The sequence below is a fragment of the Scylla paramamosain genome, chromosome 4 (genome assembly GCF_035594125.1).
Source record: "Scylla paramamosain isolate STU-SP2022 chromosome 4, ASM3559412v1, whole genome shotgun sequence".
NCBI lineage: Eukaryota > Metazoa > Arthropoda > Malacostraca > Decapoda > Portunidae > Scylla > Scylla paramamosain.
Genome location: NC_087154.1, coordinates 11,736,577 through 11,753,260, shown reverse-complemented (window position 1 = coordinate 11,753,260; position 16,684 = coordinate 11,736,577). Strand labels below are relative to the sequence as shown.

At 36.1% G+C, this 16,684-nt stretch overlaps 1 protein-coding gene across 1 annotated transcript in view; it reads left to right on the top strand.

Annotated features, from left to right (window-relative positions):
* LOC135099744 (5-hydroxyisourate hydrolase-like) overlaps positions 1-15,904 on the top strand; it is a 47,201-nt gene extending 31,297 nt beyond the window's left edge. Inside the window, exons 3-4 of the mRNA XM_064002243.1 lie at positions 5,628-5,763; positions 15,215-15,904. Coding sequence (XP_063858313.1) covers positions 5,628-5,763; positions 15,215-15,304 — 226 coding nt within the window. The 3' untranslated portion in view covers positions 15,305-15,904. The remainder of the gene's footprint in view (positions 1-5,627; positions 5,764-15,214) is intronic.
* Positions 15,905-16,684: the final 780 nt, after the last annotated feature.

The following is a 16,684-nucleotide window of genomic DNA, read 5'->3' as shown; positions in this document are numbered from 1 at the left end:
TAAATATATATATATATATATATATATATATATATATATATATATATATATATATATATATATAATATATATATTATGCAGAGAGAGAGAGAGAGAGAGAGAGAGAGATGGAATAAAAATAAATAAAACACATTTGATTTAGAACAAACATCCATTTCAAAATTTATCTTGATATCCAAGTGGCTTCAAATCACCAACAGATTCCACAAAGTTGTAGAGGCAATCATTGGCTTGATCATCTCGTATGAATTTCAGTTGTTTTTCTTACAGTCACGAATAATAACTTTTGAACTATAATTTTGCTGTTGCCTGTTTTTGCATCAAAATTCATCTAAATAAAAACCACTTTCAAGAGATGTGGAGTTTGGGGAAAGTGTTTGGTGGGATACATGTGAGTTGGGTCCCCGGCACAGATCCTGGTAACACTGATTTCAGTGTGGCTAAAAGTTGCTTAGCTAGAGTAAGTGGGTATTCATTCACTGAAAATCCACAGTAGTGTTCATAACATCTACCTGCAGGTTTGTAATGCTCTCTCTCTCTCTCTCTCTCTCTCTCTCTCTCTCTCTCTCTCTCTCTCTCTCTCTCTCTCTCTCTCTCTCTCTCTCTCTCTCTCTCTCTCTCTCTCTCTCTCTCTCTCTCTCTCTCTCTCTCTCTCTCTCTCTCTCTCTCTCTCTCTCTCTCTCTCTCTCTCTCTCTCTCTCTCTCTCTCTCTCTCTCTCAACATTATTGAATAATAATAATAATAATGTGTGTGTGTGTGTGTGTGTGGTGTGTTACAATAAAAATACAGGGTGCAGTCCCAAGCTTCCACCTTGATGAAAGGTGAAGCCACCTCTTCCATCAGTAGATATTATCAAACTTCCATAATGATATTTAGGAAAACTAAGCCTACTGTGGTATTCACAAGACATTGCTGCTAATCAAGAATATGATTGAATTACCAGTTCAAAGGAAATCATTGCTCTCCGTGTCTCCCTGCACTCCAGGACCTGCATATTTTTGTATTGTTACATGTCACATACCAATAAAATAAAATATGCAGATTCTGAGACAGTGACTGATAATTCATTGCCAGCAACAATACAGGAACAATAGGGAGTTGAAATGGAAAGAAAATGTTTGCTCACTTTTATTTATTTGTTTTTTATGTTTTATGCATAGTCTACTGTAACCAATTTATACTCTAGAGATGCAGCAATGTTTTTTTTTAATTCGATGGTAGGTTCATCCTTCCTAATCATCATCTGGTAGCTTGATGAAACCAGACATAACCATGAGATGTCCAACTTCCTCTCTTCCTCTGCATGATATCATTCAAGGGTGGCTGCCCCAGTTGTCACTCGGTGTGTGTGCATGTGCGTGCACGTGTGTATGTACAGAATATATCCATCTGATGTGAAATGCTGATAGTGATGTGGAAAAAAGCAAATATGAACAATGGTGTTAGGAAAAATCATGGCCAACATTGTATGTAATGATATGTGCTACATTTTAGGTAATCGGGCGGAATGGCGCCATACAATATGTTGGGACCTTTTGCCGCCAGGTGATCCATAGAATATTGTTCGTCCAGTGATGTTTACTCGTACTTAATACATGACCCCTGGTCAGGAAGAGCGAAAATCCAGGAAAGGTGCTGATAATAGAGTTAAGTAACACCTCACTGAACAAAGAAAAAGTGCCAAAGGATTGGAAATGGGAAGACACAGTTTCAGTATATAGAGAAGATCCTCTGAACTGCAGATCCATTTTGCTAACAAGTGTAACAGCAATGATATGTGAGAGGATAGTAGAAAGAAGTAGATAGAACACTTAGAGACTAGCATCTTAACACAAGGACAATTTAGATTCAGAAGAGGCTGATCATGTACCACAAATGTAATAAGCTTCTACTCCAAGATAATTGATATAGTGGATGAAAGAGAAGGATGGGTAGATTGGACCTGGACTTGAAAAAGGCCTTTGATGAGGTGCCACACAAATGGCTGATGTGGAAATTGAAACATGAAGCAGGAATTGGAGGGTCAGTACTAAAATGGATGGAAGATTTCTTACTAATGGTCTACATAAGTATATTTTGCAGATGATACCAACATGATGAGGAAAGTGACAAACCAAGAAGACTGTGGTGCCCTGCAACAAGATCTTGATAGGATAAATGAATGGGCTTTTAAATAGAAAATGGAATTTAATGCTAAGAAGTGCAGCTTCATGGAATTTGAAAGAGCTGCAGAAGAATTAAAGGGAATTATTCATTAGCCAGTGAAAGAATTAGTAAAACAACAGAAGATAAAGACTTGGGAGTAATTATGACAGATAAGTTATCACCAGAGAAGCACAAATAAAATAACTGGGGAAGTGTATAACCTGCTCAGAAATATAAGGACAACCTTTATGTACTTGGATGAAAATATGATCAAGAAATTGATAACATTGATGATACAACCTAGATTGGAATTTGCAGCATTGGTGTGGTCACCAAGAGTAAAGAAAGAAATAAGGAAGCTGGAAAGGATACAGAGAGCTGCAACAAAAATACTAGCAAGACTGAGAGATCTCCCATATGAAGAAAGACTAAAAGGATTAGGGCTAACAACATTGGAAGAAAGAAGGCAGAAAGGAGACCCAATAACAATATACAGAATCCAAGAGGGAATGGAGAACATCGCTAGAGAAGACTTAGTGATCAGGGATGCAGGTGATAAAAGAAGACATAGTAAGAAACTGAAAAAGACAACATAAAGAAGAGATCTCAAGAAATATAGCTTTTCACATAATATATAACAGATTGGAATGAATTCGATGAAGAGATTGTGTGTGCAAAAAGAATTCATGAATTTAAGGTAAAGTCATATGCTGAGAAATGAATAGATGGGACAGCACAATCCTAAGTATGGCTCTTTTCCTATATCTCACAATAAGGTAAATACACACATGCACACAGATCCGCAACCTCTGAAAATGTGGTTATTGATATTGATGCAGATATTTTGTTGAGCACAGAAAACTGTTTGTTTACATTGAGGCTTTTTCAACGGAATCACATTTACCCTATTTCAAAGATTGAGTTACTGTCTTACATTCTGTGTCTCCTCCAAATATATAAAAATGAAGTAGATATTTATAGTAACTATAAATTAGTAGTAAACAGCAGCTTTTGCTATATCTGTTAATATTTGAAATCAAGTAACTTTGTTTTAGAACCGAATTATGATACCACAACCGAAGCAATAATATATTCAAAATTTTGTTTGAAAACCGAATTGTTCAAAAGGGAGGAGTTTGGTAACTGAGGTTCCACTGTGTGTGCATATATATATATATATATATATATATATATATATATATATATATATATATATATATATATATATATATATATATATATATATATATATATATATTTTTTTTTTATATCACATTGATCAATAAGGTCTATGTATATAGAGATGGCTTGTACAAGCCATCCATACATACATGATGAAGCAGCTTTCCTACCTATATTTTTAACAAAAGTGACACCTGTCATCTTTTTTCCTGGGGGACGTTGGTTAGAGCTGCCTTTGACATGAATCTTTGGCCTGCTTTCCTCTTCTCCCCCTCTATATCCCCATTCCTATCCCTCTCCCAATCTACCATGTTTATCATACCTCCTTCATACATATATACATTCATACATACAGTGAGAGAGAGAGAGAGAGAGAGAGAGAGAGAGAGAGAGAGAGAGAGAGAGAGTGTATGTACTCAGGCACAACACACGGTTGCTTAAACTTCCAGGAAAGAAAATTGATAACAACATCCCGTTTTTGTCTGCATGTGCGACAAGTCCAACTGGCATTTTCATAACTTTGTCACACACTCAGACAAACATGGGATGTTGTTATCTACTTTTTCTTGGAAGTTTAAGCAACCATGTGGTGTGCCTGAGTGTTTCTCTCTCTCTCTCTCTCTCTCTCTCTCTCTCTCTCTCTCTCTCTCTCTCTCTCTCTCTCTCGAGAGAGAGAGAGAGAGAGAGAGAGAGAGAGAGAGAGAGAGAGAGAGAGAGAAAGGTGTGGCTTAATTGGCATGTCATAACTTCTGGCCTATGATATTTACCTATTTAAATCCCTGAGTTGGCATGTGGCTTTAGCTAAAAATAAGGGTAGAAAGGCTGCTTCATCAAGTAGGGAACTGTCTGTACATATACATAAAAATTGTAAAAGAAGTCAAGCCTGACCCATTCATTTCCTGTACAGTACAAATTAACACAGGCTTTGTCCAACTAGACCAACCTGTATCAGGATGACCTAAACAAGTGTCTGTTCTTCAGGTAACACTTCAAGCCTTTTGTTTCACTCTAGATTATTTTTAATTGCTTATCTTGACTGATTTACATATAAATATGAGGAATAAAAAAAAAAATGGTTTGGGCTTTTGAAAAAGAAAACCCCATGTTTTTTTTAAACTCTGGCAACGGGTACCTTGTCTTTTTACATGGTGTGTTCAAGATAACAGTAATGTACTGCAGGTTGCCATTCACTTGTTTTCTTTTGGCACTAGAAATAATAGAAAATTTCATGGACTGTCAGTGTTACTTCTTCCTTGAACACTTTGTCTATATGGGAGTCCATTATTGTTTTTTTTTTTTTTTATATGAAAACCTGTACTCAGGAATATAATTTGTAGGTAGATTATTGGGTTTAAGTGATGTGATATTTGGCAAGTTTTAGAGCCTAATTTGTCTGCTAAGTACTAGTATATTTTGGTGATTAAATAGCAAGCTGTTTAAATCCTGTTCAGATTCAGAGAAAGCTATAGCTTATAGAATATAGTGACAAGGTGCTTCTGGACAAGCAAGGCATGCTCATTATTGGTATAAAGAGGTCATGGAATTTCAAGAAGGTTTGTAAGCATAAAATCTGGCCTTTGTTCAGTTTTCATGGTAAATATTCATATTTCTATTCCCTTTGCATGATTCAAGGACTCATTGCAGCAGCTTTGTGGAAAATATTTCACAAAGTCTGTTCTTGTTTCTCTGAAGCTTACAGAAGTCAGTGATGCATGTGAGGCAACCTATTTGCACAAGACGGGATGAACTAGGACTACATATTTCATTGGAATTATCTCTGTGCTGCATTGATACCAAAGATGTCATCTAAATTTCTAAACAAAATTTATGATATATGGATGGAACACCAACATACATGTCCCATATGTGACACAAAATGCAGTGAGCTACATTAGGAATAAGTGGATCACATATTGTATTGCCTCAGTGACATCAGACCATCAGAGAGAGAGAGAGAGAGAGAGAGAGAGAGAGCACACAAACTTCATCACAATTTGGTGTCTTTCAAGGCAATGATGTGGTGCCCAAGACAATCAAATGTGTCTGAGGAGAAGCAGTAGAAAAACCAGACTTGATGAAAGTGTAAATTGACAATTATACTTATTTAAGTGACTAACACTACACCTTTCCTGTAAATATAAAGCCATGTAGTTTTCCAATGGTTCTGGTAGTCTGGTATGATGCTGGTCTCCTACATGCTGGATTGAGGTTTTTTCTGTATTAGTGCTTAGTTTTTATTACAGAAATAGATTCTGATCTACTTTTGTTTTTTCAATGTGCCATGTTCTCCTGATTTCAGAACTACTAATTGTGATGGAAGGGCTGGATATTTTGTTCCTAAAGAAGCATTTACCCAAGGAACATACAAGATATTATTTGATACAGGAGCATACTTCAAGCAGCTTGCAGTGAAAGGCTTCTATCCTTATGTAGAGGTAAGCGGAGCATTATTGCTACTACATTGTTGGTAGAGCTGTTGATCCAGATTCTTGTGTTAGGCAAGGGAGTGTATCCTCTAGTTATAAGCCACGTTATTGAGGTGCAGTCTTCTTGTTGGTACAAATTATTTATGTGACGCATAGCAAATGGTCCAACTATAAACATGCAAACAATATACCCACAATATAACATTGAAGATCTAATAAGATTCACATTCATGCCTCATATTCAGGTTAATAAGCCCTTTCCAGTTCACTGGCTTACATAATGCATCTCAATTTAAATCTCAAGAAATGTTTTAATTAGTTGGTATGTCTTATGTAATAAAAAGCATCTTGTTTATAATGTTCCTCCCCCAAAAATACAAGCATAAATCCATAATATATGACTTTTCATGAATATGTATAATGAATGTTTAATGGTGTCATCAAAGTTACATTAACTCACTCTAAATTGAGGCACTTAGAATCACACTCTACCAAGTGCCATAGTACACAAAACTGAGTTAAGTATAGTAATGTGTTCCCCAAACATCTTTCTATCTGGCAAATAAGTCAGAGGTACAGAATGTATCCTGCAATAAGGTTGAGGTTCCCATTAAGTAAACAGAACTTTAACCCCTCCGTTGCACAACCTTGCACTAAGCCCAGAGGTTGGAAGTATAAAATAGCAAGCATCTCTAAAGGGATCATGTGGTGTAGAGAATTCTGTGCCAATGAGAGATAGCCATGCAAGGCATGTAGTGCCATTGAGCACTTCTAGGCCAATATATGTGCATGAGACACCCTCCTGGCCAATCAGAGTCCATGATTCCGTTGCTGGTGACAGATTTTACTTACACTCAAGTAGAGACACAAGCATTATAATTTTTGTGTGGTTTTACCACTGAAGTATGATCAATAATAATGAAGTAAAACTCTATTTTCATCTTGTTTGTTTAACTTTATTAGTACTTTTACTTCATTGTAAACATTATCACTGTAGTCAAATTAATCATATACATTATTACTGTTGTCATTTTTGTAATGAGCATGACAGAACATAATAGCAGAGATGTTACACAACATTTAAAAAGAAAATGCTGTGGGATATCTCTTTTAGTCCTTGAGGTATGCTTGTTTAAATGCTGCCAAACTGTGGAGGTAATTTTCTCATTAAAAAAAAAAAAAAAAAAAACAGCACTTGGTATAGCATGATTCTAGGCACTTAGCATATTGAGGCATTGAGGCAACACAATATGAAATTATAGGTATGTAAGGGAGCATAAATAAAGGCAATTAATCAAGCATTAAGATACTTACAGAGCACATGCATAAGTTTTTTTATTTGTTTATTTTATTTGTTTATTTATATATATATATATATATATATATATATATATATATATATATATATATATATATATATATATATATATATATATATATATAAATAAACAAATAAAATAAACAAATAAAAAAACTTATGCATGTGCTCTGTAAGTATCTTAATGCTTGATTAATTGCCTTTATTTATGCTCCCTTACATACCTATAATTTCATATATATATATATATATATATATATATATATATATATATATATATATATATATATATATATATATATATATATATATATATATATATATATATATATATATATAATTATTTATTTATTTATTTATTTATTTTTATTTTATTTTATTTTTTTTTATGTAAGAGCCACTGGCCAAGAGGAACAAAAATATTAGGGGAAAAGGTCCACGTGGGTGCCAGTTCCTAAAAAGATTGCCAAGCAAGTTTGGTGGTCAATATCATTCTATTTTTTTTTTTTTTTTCACTGTCAATAATTTAATTTTGTTTCAAATTTGAATTTAATTGTATCAGTAAGAAAATAGCAATGTATTACATTAAAGCTAACCTGCTACTTTTAACTGTAGCACCTCTTCTTGAGTAGACTTAACTGATTATGTAACTTACTCATATGCCATTAGTCATCATGAAAGAACAACATAGCCTGACAAGTTTGAGTGTCATGTAGATGTACCAACAACTGAAGTAGTAACAATCCTATCTGTAGTAGCCAATGACAACAAAAGCAACAACAACAACAAATATCAGGGTTGGCATTAAAAAAACCCATCCCACCAAAAAAAAAAAAAAAAAAAATTCTCAGTGGGTTTTTGTAGGGTGTCTGGAAAAAAAAAAAAAATTATCAATATTTAGTTCCACTGTAAAATATAGTTAACACAGGCCTTGTCTGACTGGGCCAACCTGTATCAGCATGACCTAAACAAGTATGTGTTCGTCACTAAAAGAGTGTCAAAATCTTTCAAGATCTAACACCCCTTGTAATTTCTGGCATCTAGCCAAAAACATCCCCAATAACTTTGCTTCCTCATCTTTCCTTCCTTTATATCAATCTGATGGTACCACTGCCACCTCATCCATTTCTAAAGCTGAACTCTTCACACAAACCTTTGCTAAAAAATCTACCTTGGATGATTCAGGGCTTGTTCCTCCCTCTCCTCCACCCTCTGACTACTTCATGCTACCTATTAAAATCCTTCACAGTGATGTTTTCCATGCCCTCGCTAGCCTTAACCCTCAGAAACCTTATGAAGCTGATGGGGTCCCTTCCATTGTTCTCTAAAACTGTACCTCAGTTCTTGCACCTTGCCTAGTCAAACTCTTCCAACTCTTCCAACTTCTTGCTTGAAGTTTTCCTAAATTCAACCTGTTCCTAAAAAGAGTGACCATTCTACCCCTCAAATTATCGTCCTGTTGCTTTAATTTTTCTGCCTTTCTAAAGTTTTGAATCTATCCCCAACAGAAAGATTCTTAAACATCAATCACTTCTTAGCCTGTTATCTGCTCACCAGTATGGGTTTTATCAAGGCCGTTCTACTGGTGACCTTTTGGCTTTTCTTATTAAGTTTTTGCCATCCTCTTTTAGGGATTTTGGTGAAACTTTTGATGTTGGCTTAGGCTTGTCAAAAGCTTTTGATAGAATCTGGCACAAAGCTTTGTTTTCAAAACTATCCTTCTATGGCTTCTATCCTTCTCTCTGTAACTTCAATTCAACTTTCCTTTTTGATCATTCTATTGCTGCTGGCTGCTGTGGTAGATGATCACTCTTCTTCCAGGTCTATTAACAATGGTGTTCCTCAGGGTTCTGTCCTGTCACCCACTCTCTTCCTATTATTCATTAATAATCTTTTAAACTAAACTTGTTATGTCCACTCCTACACTGATGATACCACCTTGTACTTTTCCACGTCTTTTTGTAGACATCCAACCTTTCAGGAAGTAAACACTTCTCGCAGGGAAGCCACAGAATGCCTGACTTGTGAGCTCTCTAAAATTTCTGATTAGGGCCAAGCAAATTTAGTATTGTTCATTGCCTTAGTTTTTCCATCTTTCAACTCAATACAACCTTCCAGATAATTATTTCCTCTTTTTCTGTGACACTCAGCTATCCCCCTCTTCTATACTGAACATCCTCAGTCTGCCCTTTACTTATATTCTAAACTGGAAACTCCACCTCTCATCTCTAGTTAAAACAGCTTCTATGAAGTTAAGCTTTCTGAGTTGTCTCCATCAGTTTTTCTCATCCCCCAGCTACTAACTCTGTCCATGTCCATGTATGGGGGGGTTCCACTCATATCGTCTTTTAGACAGGGTGTAATCAAAAGCTTTTCATCTTATCAACTACTCTTCTCTTACTGACTATCTTCAACCTCTCTCTCATCGCTGCAATATTGCATTTCTTGATATCTTGTTATTTTCATTCCAACTGCTCTTCTGATCTTGTTAACTGCATGCCTCCCCTCCTTTTTCTGAGACGTTCTGAGACGTCTCCGCCAGTTTTTCTCACCCCCCCAGCTGCTAACTCTGTACAAGGGCCTTATCCGTCCATGTATGGAGTATGCTTCACATGTCTGGGGGGGTTCCACTCATACTGCTCTTCTAGACAGGGTGGAATCAAAAGCTTTTCATCTCATCAACTCCTCTCCTCTAACTGACTGTCTTCAGCCCCTCTCTCACTGCTGCAATGTTGCATATCTAGCTGTCTTCTACCGCTATTTTCATGCCAACTGCTCTTCTGATCTTGCTAACTGCATGCCTCCCCTCCTTCCGCAGCCTCGCTGCACAAGACTTTCATCTTTCTCTCACCCCTATTCTGTCCACCTCTTTAATGCAAGAGTTAACCAGTATTCTCAATCATTCATCCCTTTCTCTGGTAAACTCTGGAACTCCCTGCCTGCTTCTGTATTTCCACCTTCCTATGACTTGAATTCCTTCAAGAGGGAGGTTTCAAGACACTTATCCACCAATTTTTGACCACTGCTTTGACCCTTTTATGGGACTGGCATTTCAGTGGGCATTTTTTTTATTAGATTTTTGTTGCCCTTGGCCAGTATCCTTCCTACATAAAAAAAAAAAAAAAAGCCTCCCCTCCTCCCATGGCCTTGCTGCACAAGAATTTCTTCTTTCTCTCATCCCTATTCTGTCCACCTCTCTAATGCAAGAGTTAACCATTACTCTCAATCATTCATCCCTTTCTCTGGTAAACTATGGAACTCACTCTCTGCTTCTGTATTTACTTCTTTCTGTGACTTGAACTCGTTCAGGAGGCAGGTTTCAATACACTTATCTTGTAATTTTTGATGACCAGCACCTTTGTTGACCTTTTTATTATTATATTTTTGTTACTCTTGGGCAACGCCCCTCCAACATGAAAAAACTTCAAACCTTTTGTTTCACTCTAGATTACTATTTAATTACTTATTTAAACTGATTTACATATCAATATGAGAAATAAAGAAAAAAATAAATAAAAACCTCCCCCCCCCAAAAAAAAGTGGTTTGGGTTTCAAAAAAAAAAAGAAAGCTTTTTTTTTTGCAACCCTGACATATAGACTGCAACTCCATATCCCTGATCTGTCCATCAAACATGTGCAAGCCAATATGTAATGCTCACCACTCTTTGGCACTCTAAGGTGTAAAGGCATAGGGGCAAGGTGCTCATGAGTGCAAAACATGAATACACATGTATGATAGCTATATCATGGACCAACTGCAAGTTCCTCACTCTGTTCTGAATTATCTCTACTGGTTGCTGCCAGAGTGCAGCATGTATGTGACATATCTATAGCTAAGTAGTACCAGTCCCTTTTACATAACTATGTTAAACATACTGTATTTCAATAATAATACAATAATGGAATAAATAGAACATACTAAATGGTTCAACAGCACTCTGCTAAAGATAAAAGTAATTGAGATTTACTATATATCAAACCCGACAGAAATAACAACACAATACATGGAGTAGGTTAACTTAACCCTTTCACCACTATTTGACACATCTTTCCTTAATCATTGCCCACTGTGAGACATTTCTTGTACATACAATCATCTCCAAACATTATACCAGGTAGGAAATGCACATTTTTTATTTTTTTTTTTTAAGCTTGTAAAGATTTCATGCATTGCTTCTAATGTTGTGAACTGTTGCACATCACAGTAAAAGGATTAAATACATCAAACTACCATATGTTACAATGAACATCTAATAACTGTGCACTGTTTTCGTACTCTTTTCCATTGTAAATTCAGGAGAACTGACTTCATAATCTGAACTGATCTATTTGTAAAAAAAAAAAATATATGCATTTGCAGCTTAGAGTGATGTTCATTATGTAGTCTGTAAGTAAATACTTGGCATCAGTCCTACCTATTAATACATAATGTGTATTATTATTTTAGTTTGTATGCTCAAATTGAATCTAATATTCAATGAATTTGAGTTATAGTGATATTTTTAGTGCACTAATATAACTATAATAATATAAGAGTGCTTAGCCTGTCTGTCGGAATGTCTATCAACACCTTCACAGTGATGAGGCCAAATCTTGGGAAAAGTTAACACTTATGATTGATATGCACGCACACAATTACAAAATTCCAAGAATTCTTTCTCTGTCAAAAGTTATTAGCAAAATATATCTTTCAGGAGACATTATATATAGGCATGGTGTTATATTCCTGATCCGTGTTCATTTTACTTGTAAACTATACACATTCTGGAAGCACTGCAGTTCATGGCATTCCAACCTACCCGGCCCTGCCCCCCATATATCTCTCTCTCTCTCTCTCTCTCTCTCTCTCTCTCTCTCTCTCTCTCTCTCTCTCTCTCTCTCTCTCTCTCTCTCTCTCTCTCTCTCTCTCTCTCTCTCTCTCTCTCTCTCTCTCTCTCTCTCTCTCTCTCTCTCTCTCTCTCTCTCTCTCTCTCTCTCTCTCTCTCTCTCTCTCTCTCTCTCTGTGCAGTAGTAAGAATTATGCTTCTCTGATACTTTAACTCTTTCACATCCTTTCTTTCTTTCTTTCTCTCTTCTCCCAAATTCACCTCACATCTTCTCACTACTGGCACCCTCAGTAAGATATCCTAAAGTCACACTCTTCTACTTCCTTCCTCTTAAAAACCATCACCTTACTTTTCCCGACATCTGTTTTGCTGTCTGTCTCATTCACACATCACCTTACTATCAATATTAATTTATTGGCAGCTGTACTGGTGATGGAATGCATGCAGGGTACTTTTCTCTTATTTATTTTCTCAAGATGGGAGCAACTGTATACAATTCCCCATCCTATAACATGCTCTGTCCCCATTCATGTTCAGTGCTTTCCTTGCTCATGATGCTGTAATATAGTAAGGGGAATTTCAAAACTAATTGTAATGCCTCTTAATAATGTCTAGGTCTCCAATTAAATAGAGTGTGTATAATCCAGGAATGAAATTAGACAAGCAAAACAATACTCATATATGATGCTTTATGACACAACTGTCAAGATTGAGAGGAAGTGAGGAGTGTTACTAAATCTTGATTTTAGCCTGTCTAGTTTTATCTTTAGATTGTACATTCTGTATTTATCTGTAGGTTAGAAGGTTATTCAATTCAGCTTGAAAATGTTCATCACAGGTGAGTAATTGTGTAAGTGAAATAATATAGTGAGTGAAAACTGGGAAAGCTGCAGGTTTGGATGGATGTGTTGAGTGTCTGGTAAGATTGCTGAATGTATGTATGGTTTACCAGGTGCATGGTTCCATTTGAGTAGGCAAATGCATGTGCATTCCTGTTGTATGAGAGTAAATAAAACATGTAGGCAGTTTTAAGTATAAATCTTTTGAATGTTGTAGATAAGGTGTATGGTAAAGTGTTGATAAGGAGGGTTAAAAAGAGTAAAGAGGGCATGACTTTTAAGGGTGTAGTATTGCTTTAGAAGAATGTGGGCTGAATGGATCATGTCTTTGCTATGAGTTGTGTGTGAAAAGTAGTTAGTAAAAATTAAGGATGTCATTTAGGTATTTTTGGATATAGAGGATATATGGCAATAGATAGAGAAGAATTGTGGATTGTTTTGAGCTTGTATAAAAAAGAAAATATCATAGATTCTTAAAAGACAACAAATTTGTGTGTGAATAGCAGAGCCTGGGTTTGAGTGGGAGGTAGTGTAGCAGAGTAGTTTCCTGTTCAAATAGGATTCTGGCAAGTATATGTGATATCCCTTTCATTGCTTAGTGTTTATATGGATGATATTGTAAGAGAGGTGAATGTGAAAATGTTAGATAAAGGTTCAAGTCTGGTGAGTGGTGACGGTAAAGAGTGAAGTTGGGATGTGCTGCTATTTACAGATTTTATTGTACTAGTATGTTTACTCAAGGGAGAAGTTGAGAAAGCTAACAGAGAGGTTTAGAAGAGCACATGAAAGGAGGAAACTGGAGAGTGAAGGAGGTGAAGAGTAAAGTAATTAAATGTTTGAGAAGGGCAGATGGAGGAAAGTGAAGGCATATATAATTGGTCACACTCCTGTGAGGTCCAGCCAGTGTTGTTAAGACTGGCAAGATTGTAACCATAAAACACTAAAAGTAGTGGGCTTCACTCAAGGCATTCATTTGAAGGGAGGGAGAGGTAAGGGCTGCCCTTTCCCTCTCTCCCATCAGTGAATGTTTTGAGTTAAGCTCACTACTTCTAGTGCTCTGTGGTTACAGGCTCCCCAGCCTTGGCAACCTGGGTGGACCTCACAGGAGTGTGGCCAACTGTACATAGTTCTAAATGCAAAGTTGTATGAGGTGGTTTGTTTTAATTTGTATCTGTTGTAGGGTTGCATGATGCTGTGGGTGCAGGAATTCATATAGAAAGGAAGTTTAGATTGAGAGAAACAAAAAGGGTATAGTGAAGAAAGATTGAATTGTTTTTAGTTGTACGTTGTTTGAAGTGAATGCATAAACTAGGTTGCATAAGGTTGCTGTAGCACTGACAGCATTGTGTGGCTTATACAGTCAGTGAATGCCAATCTTGCATTGTGGCAGCACATGCTACTCAGAGAGCTTGTTTTCCTGAAGGCCTTTCAGCAAGCATAAAAAAAGATGGGCTGAGATTATTTTACTTGTTGGTATCTGAAGTGCATCGCTCCTCCTTACTCATGCCCATAGCAACAATGACCAGTATTAATTATCAGTGTCAGCTTTCATTATCTTTTGGTAGTACATAATCAGATTTTTTCTCAGGATGAAACACATTTTGTTCTGTTCATACTGTGGTGTTTGTAGTTATGAATGGATGGTGATATCATTCAGTCATTGATCTTTACATATTGGGCTTGAATGGTGTCGCTTTCGATTCTTTTCAGGTACTGGCACCTCAGTGGGCCTTTTTTTCCATTGCAATTTTGTTGCCCTTGGCTGCTCCTACTTAATTAAAAAAAAAAAAAAAAGTTAAATAAAAAAAAAAGAATAGAGCCAATAACACGTCACCAAAGACACAATGAATACTGATGCTATTAACCTACTTAACACTGGTCTTTCTTGCTATGGGCATGAGTGAGGAGGAAAGGTGCAGTTGAGATACCAATAAGTCAATTTTTTTCTGCCCATTTTTTTCATGCTTGGTGATAGGCCTTAAGCAAAGGCAGTCCCCAAGTAGCATGTGCTGCTGCAATGTAAGATAAACTTTTGTTGACTTTACATGGAACTTGGGGTAGGAGGTAAGAGGAGATAGAATGTAGTGATTAGGTGTCTGAATAACATGTATGGATAAAGAAAGAGGTGAAGAAGTTCCTAAGAAAACTGGTGATGTAAGATTATTAGCTGACTGAGAAAAGCAGGAATAGTTCTGTTGGTTTGGACATACAAAAGATGAAAGAAGACCTATTTATGAAGAAGATGATTGGATTGGATGTGAGTGGTGTAAGGCTAAGGGAGGATCATGAATTGGATGGATGGATGGTGTGATGGGAGCAGTGGATGCAAAAGGGATGTCTGTGAAGGAAGGAAGAATGATTGTGCATGGTATGGTTAAATGAGAAGCAGATATGAATGCATCTTCATGATGATGATGATCATCATGATTATCACCACCACAAGTGCCATTATCATCATGTGTTTATTTTTTTTCCAGATTGTGTTTGTCATTGAAAACCCTGAAGAACATTATCATGTTCCACTGCTCATTAGTCCTTATGGCTATTCTACATATCGAGGTAGTTGAGGTGTAAAGTTGCATCAAGCTGGACAGTCTTCCCAACATACTGGAGTAAGACTGATGTTGTCACATTGTTGTATATTCATCAAGTGCAATAACAATATATAAGAACACTCTTGAATTACTGTAGTAGTAGTAGTAGTAGATTACTCTTTACTAATCTGTTTGTTTAAAGTTTTACTAAATTTTTCTGTACTTTGTGGAACTGTCAAGCAAGTACAAAAGTTGAAAAAAATAATCTGGAAAAAAGTGCATCTTCAGTTAGTAAAAAGAATCAAGAAGAGCATTTGTAACAAATTCATGACTTTAGTGAATGAGTCTGGGACTATTAATGAAAATAATTATATTATTATTATTATTTGTAACAAGAGTGCACAGCTAAGTAACAGAATGCATGAAAGGGCTGGTTGTATTAAAAATGTATTACATTGTAAATTTGTGACATGTATCAGAGAAAATATGAGGTAACAAAGAAATATTTATATTTTACCTTTGTAGTTGTTAAGTTTTGAAAAGAAAATATTTGTCAAATTATATTTTTTATCTAACAATATTCATGAAATTTTTTAGTATAACATTCTTCTAAATAAAGCTGCTGCCTATTTATTGTTTGTTTTTTGTACCTCTCAATATTTCGCTGGCAGCCAATGAAATCAACAAATATTTAGTAACCTCCTCTGAAAGCACCAAAGAGAATGAGATTTTTTGAGTAGTGAGAAATTGTCCTATATGGCTGTACCTTGAGCACTGTCAGATATATATTTTGCTCAGATTTTAACCTCTTCTACATTTAACTGTCTTTCAAATTACCCTCCCTATTTTTAACTTAGAGCATGTTGCTCAATCATATTTTTCTCTTGCATTCTCTTCTCTCTGTGAAATCCTCTCTGTAACATCCTCTTCATCTCTCTCCAAAATATTTTTTTCTCACTTAAATCATCTTAAAACTTTTTGTCAGCCCCCTGTCGCACTTACGTGGTTACACATCACACAGGCCATTTTGCTCAGTTCCTCTTCTCTTTATATCACTTATAAAACACTTTACATGCATACCATATCTCTCCAGTTATTGTCATGTGCATTCCTCTTAACCCCAACATTTACTCTTCTTATACCACAAATCCCCTTCTATACACCTCACTGCAACACTAAAAATACCAACATTCTCCTTCAATGTCTCCTTGATCTTGTGCTTTCACTGCATCTCATTCACTGTCCAATTTCTTCTACCAAACTTGCTCTTAAAACTTCCTTTCCATATCCAACTGACCTTCCTCTCACTCTCCTCATACCTTCTCAACTTTCCCTTTACCAGGCAATGGTTAGGTATACCTCCTCTTTCCCATTTTCTACACTCTATCAACATTCTTTTGTTCCATCTCTGGA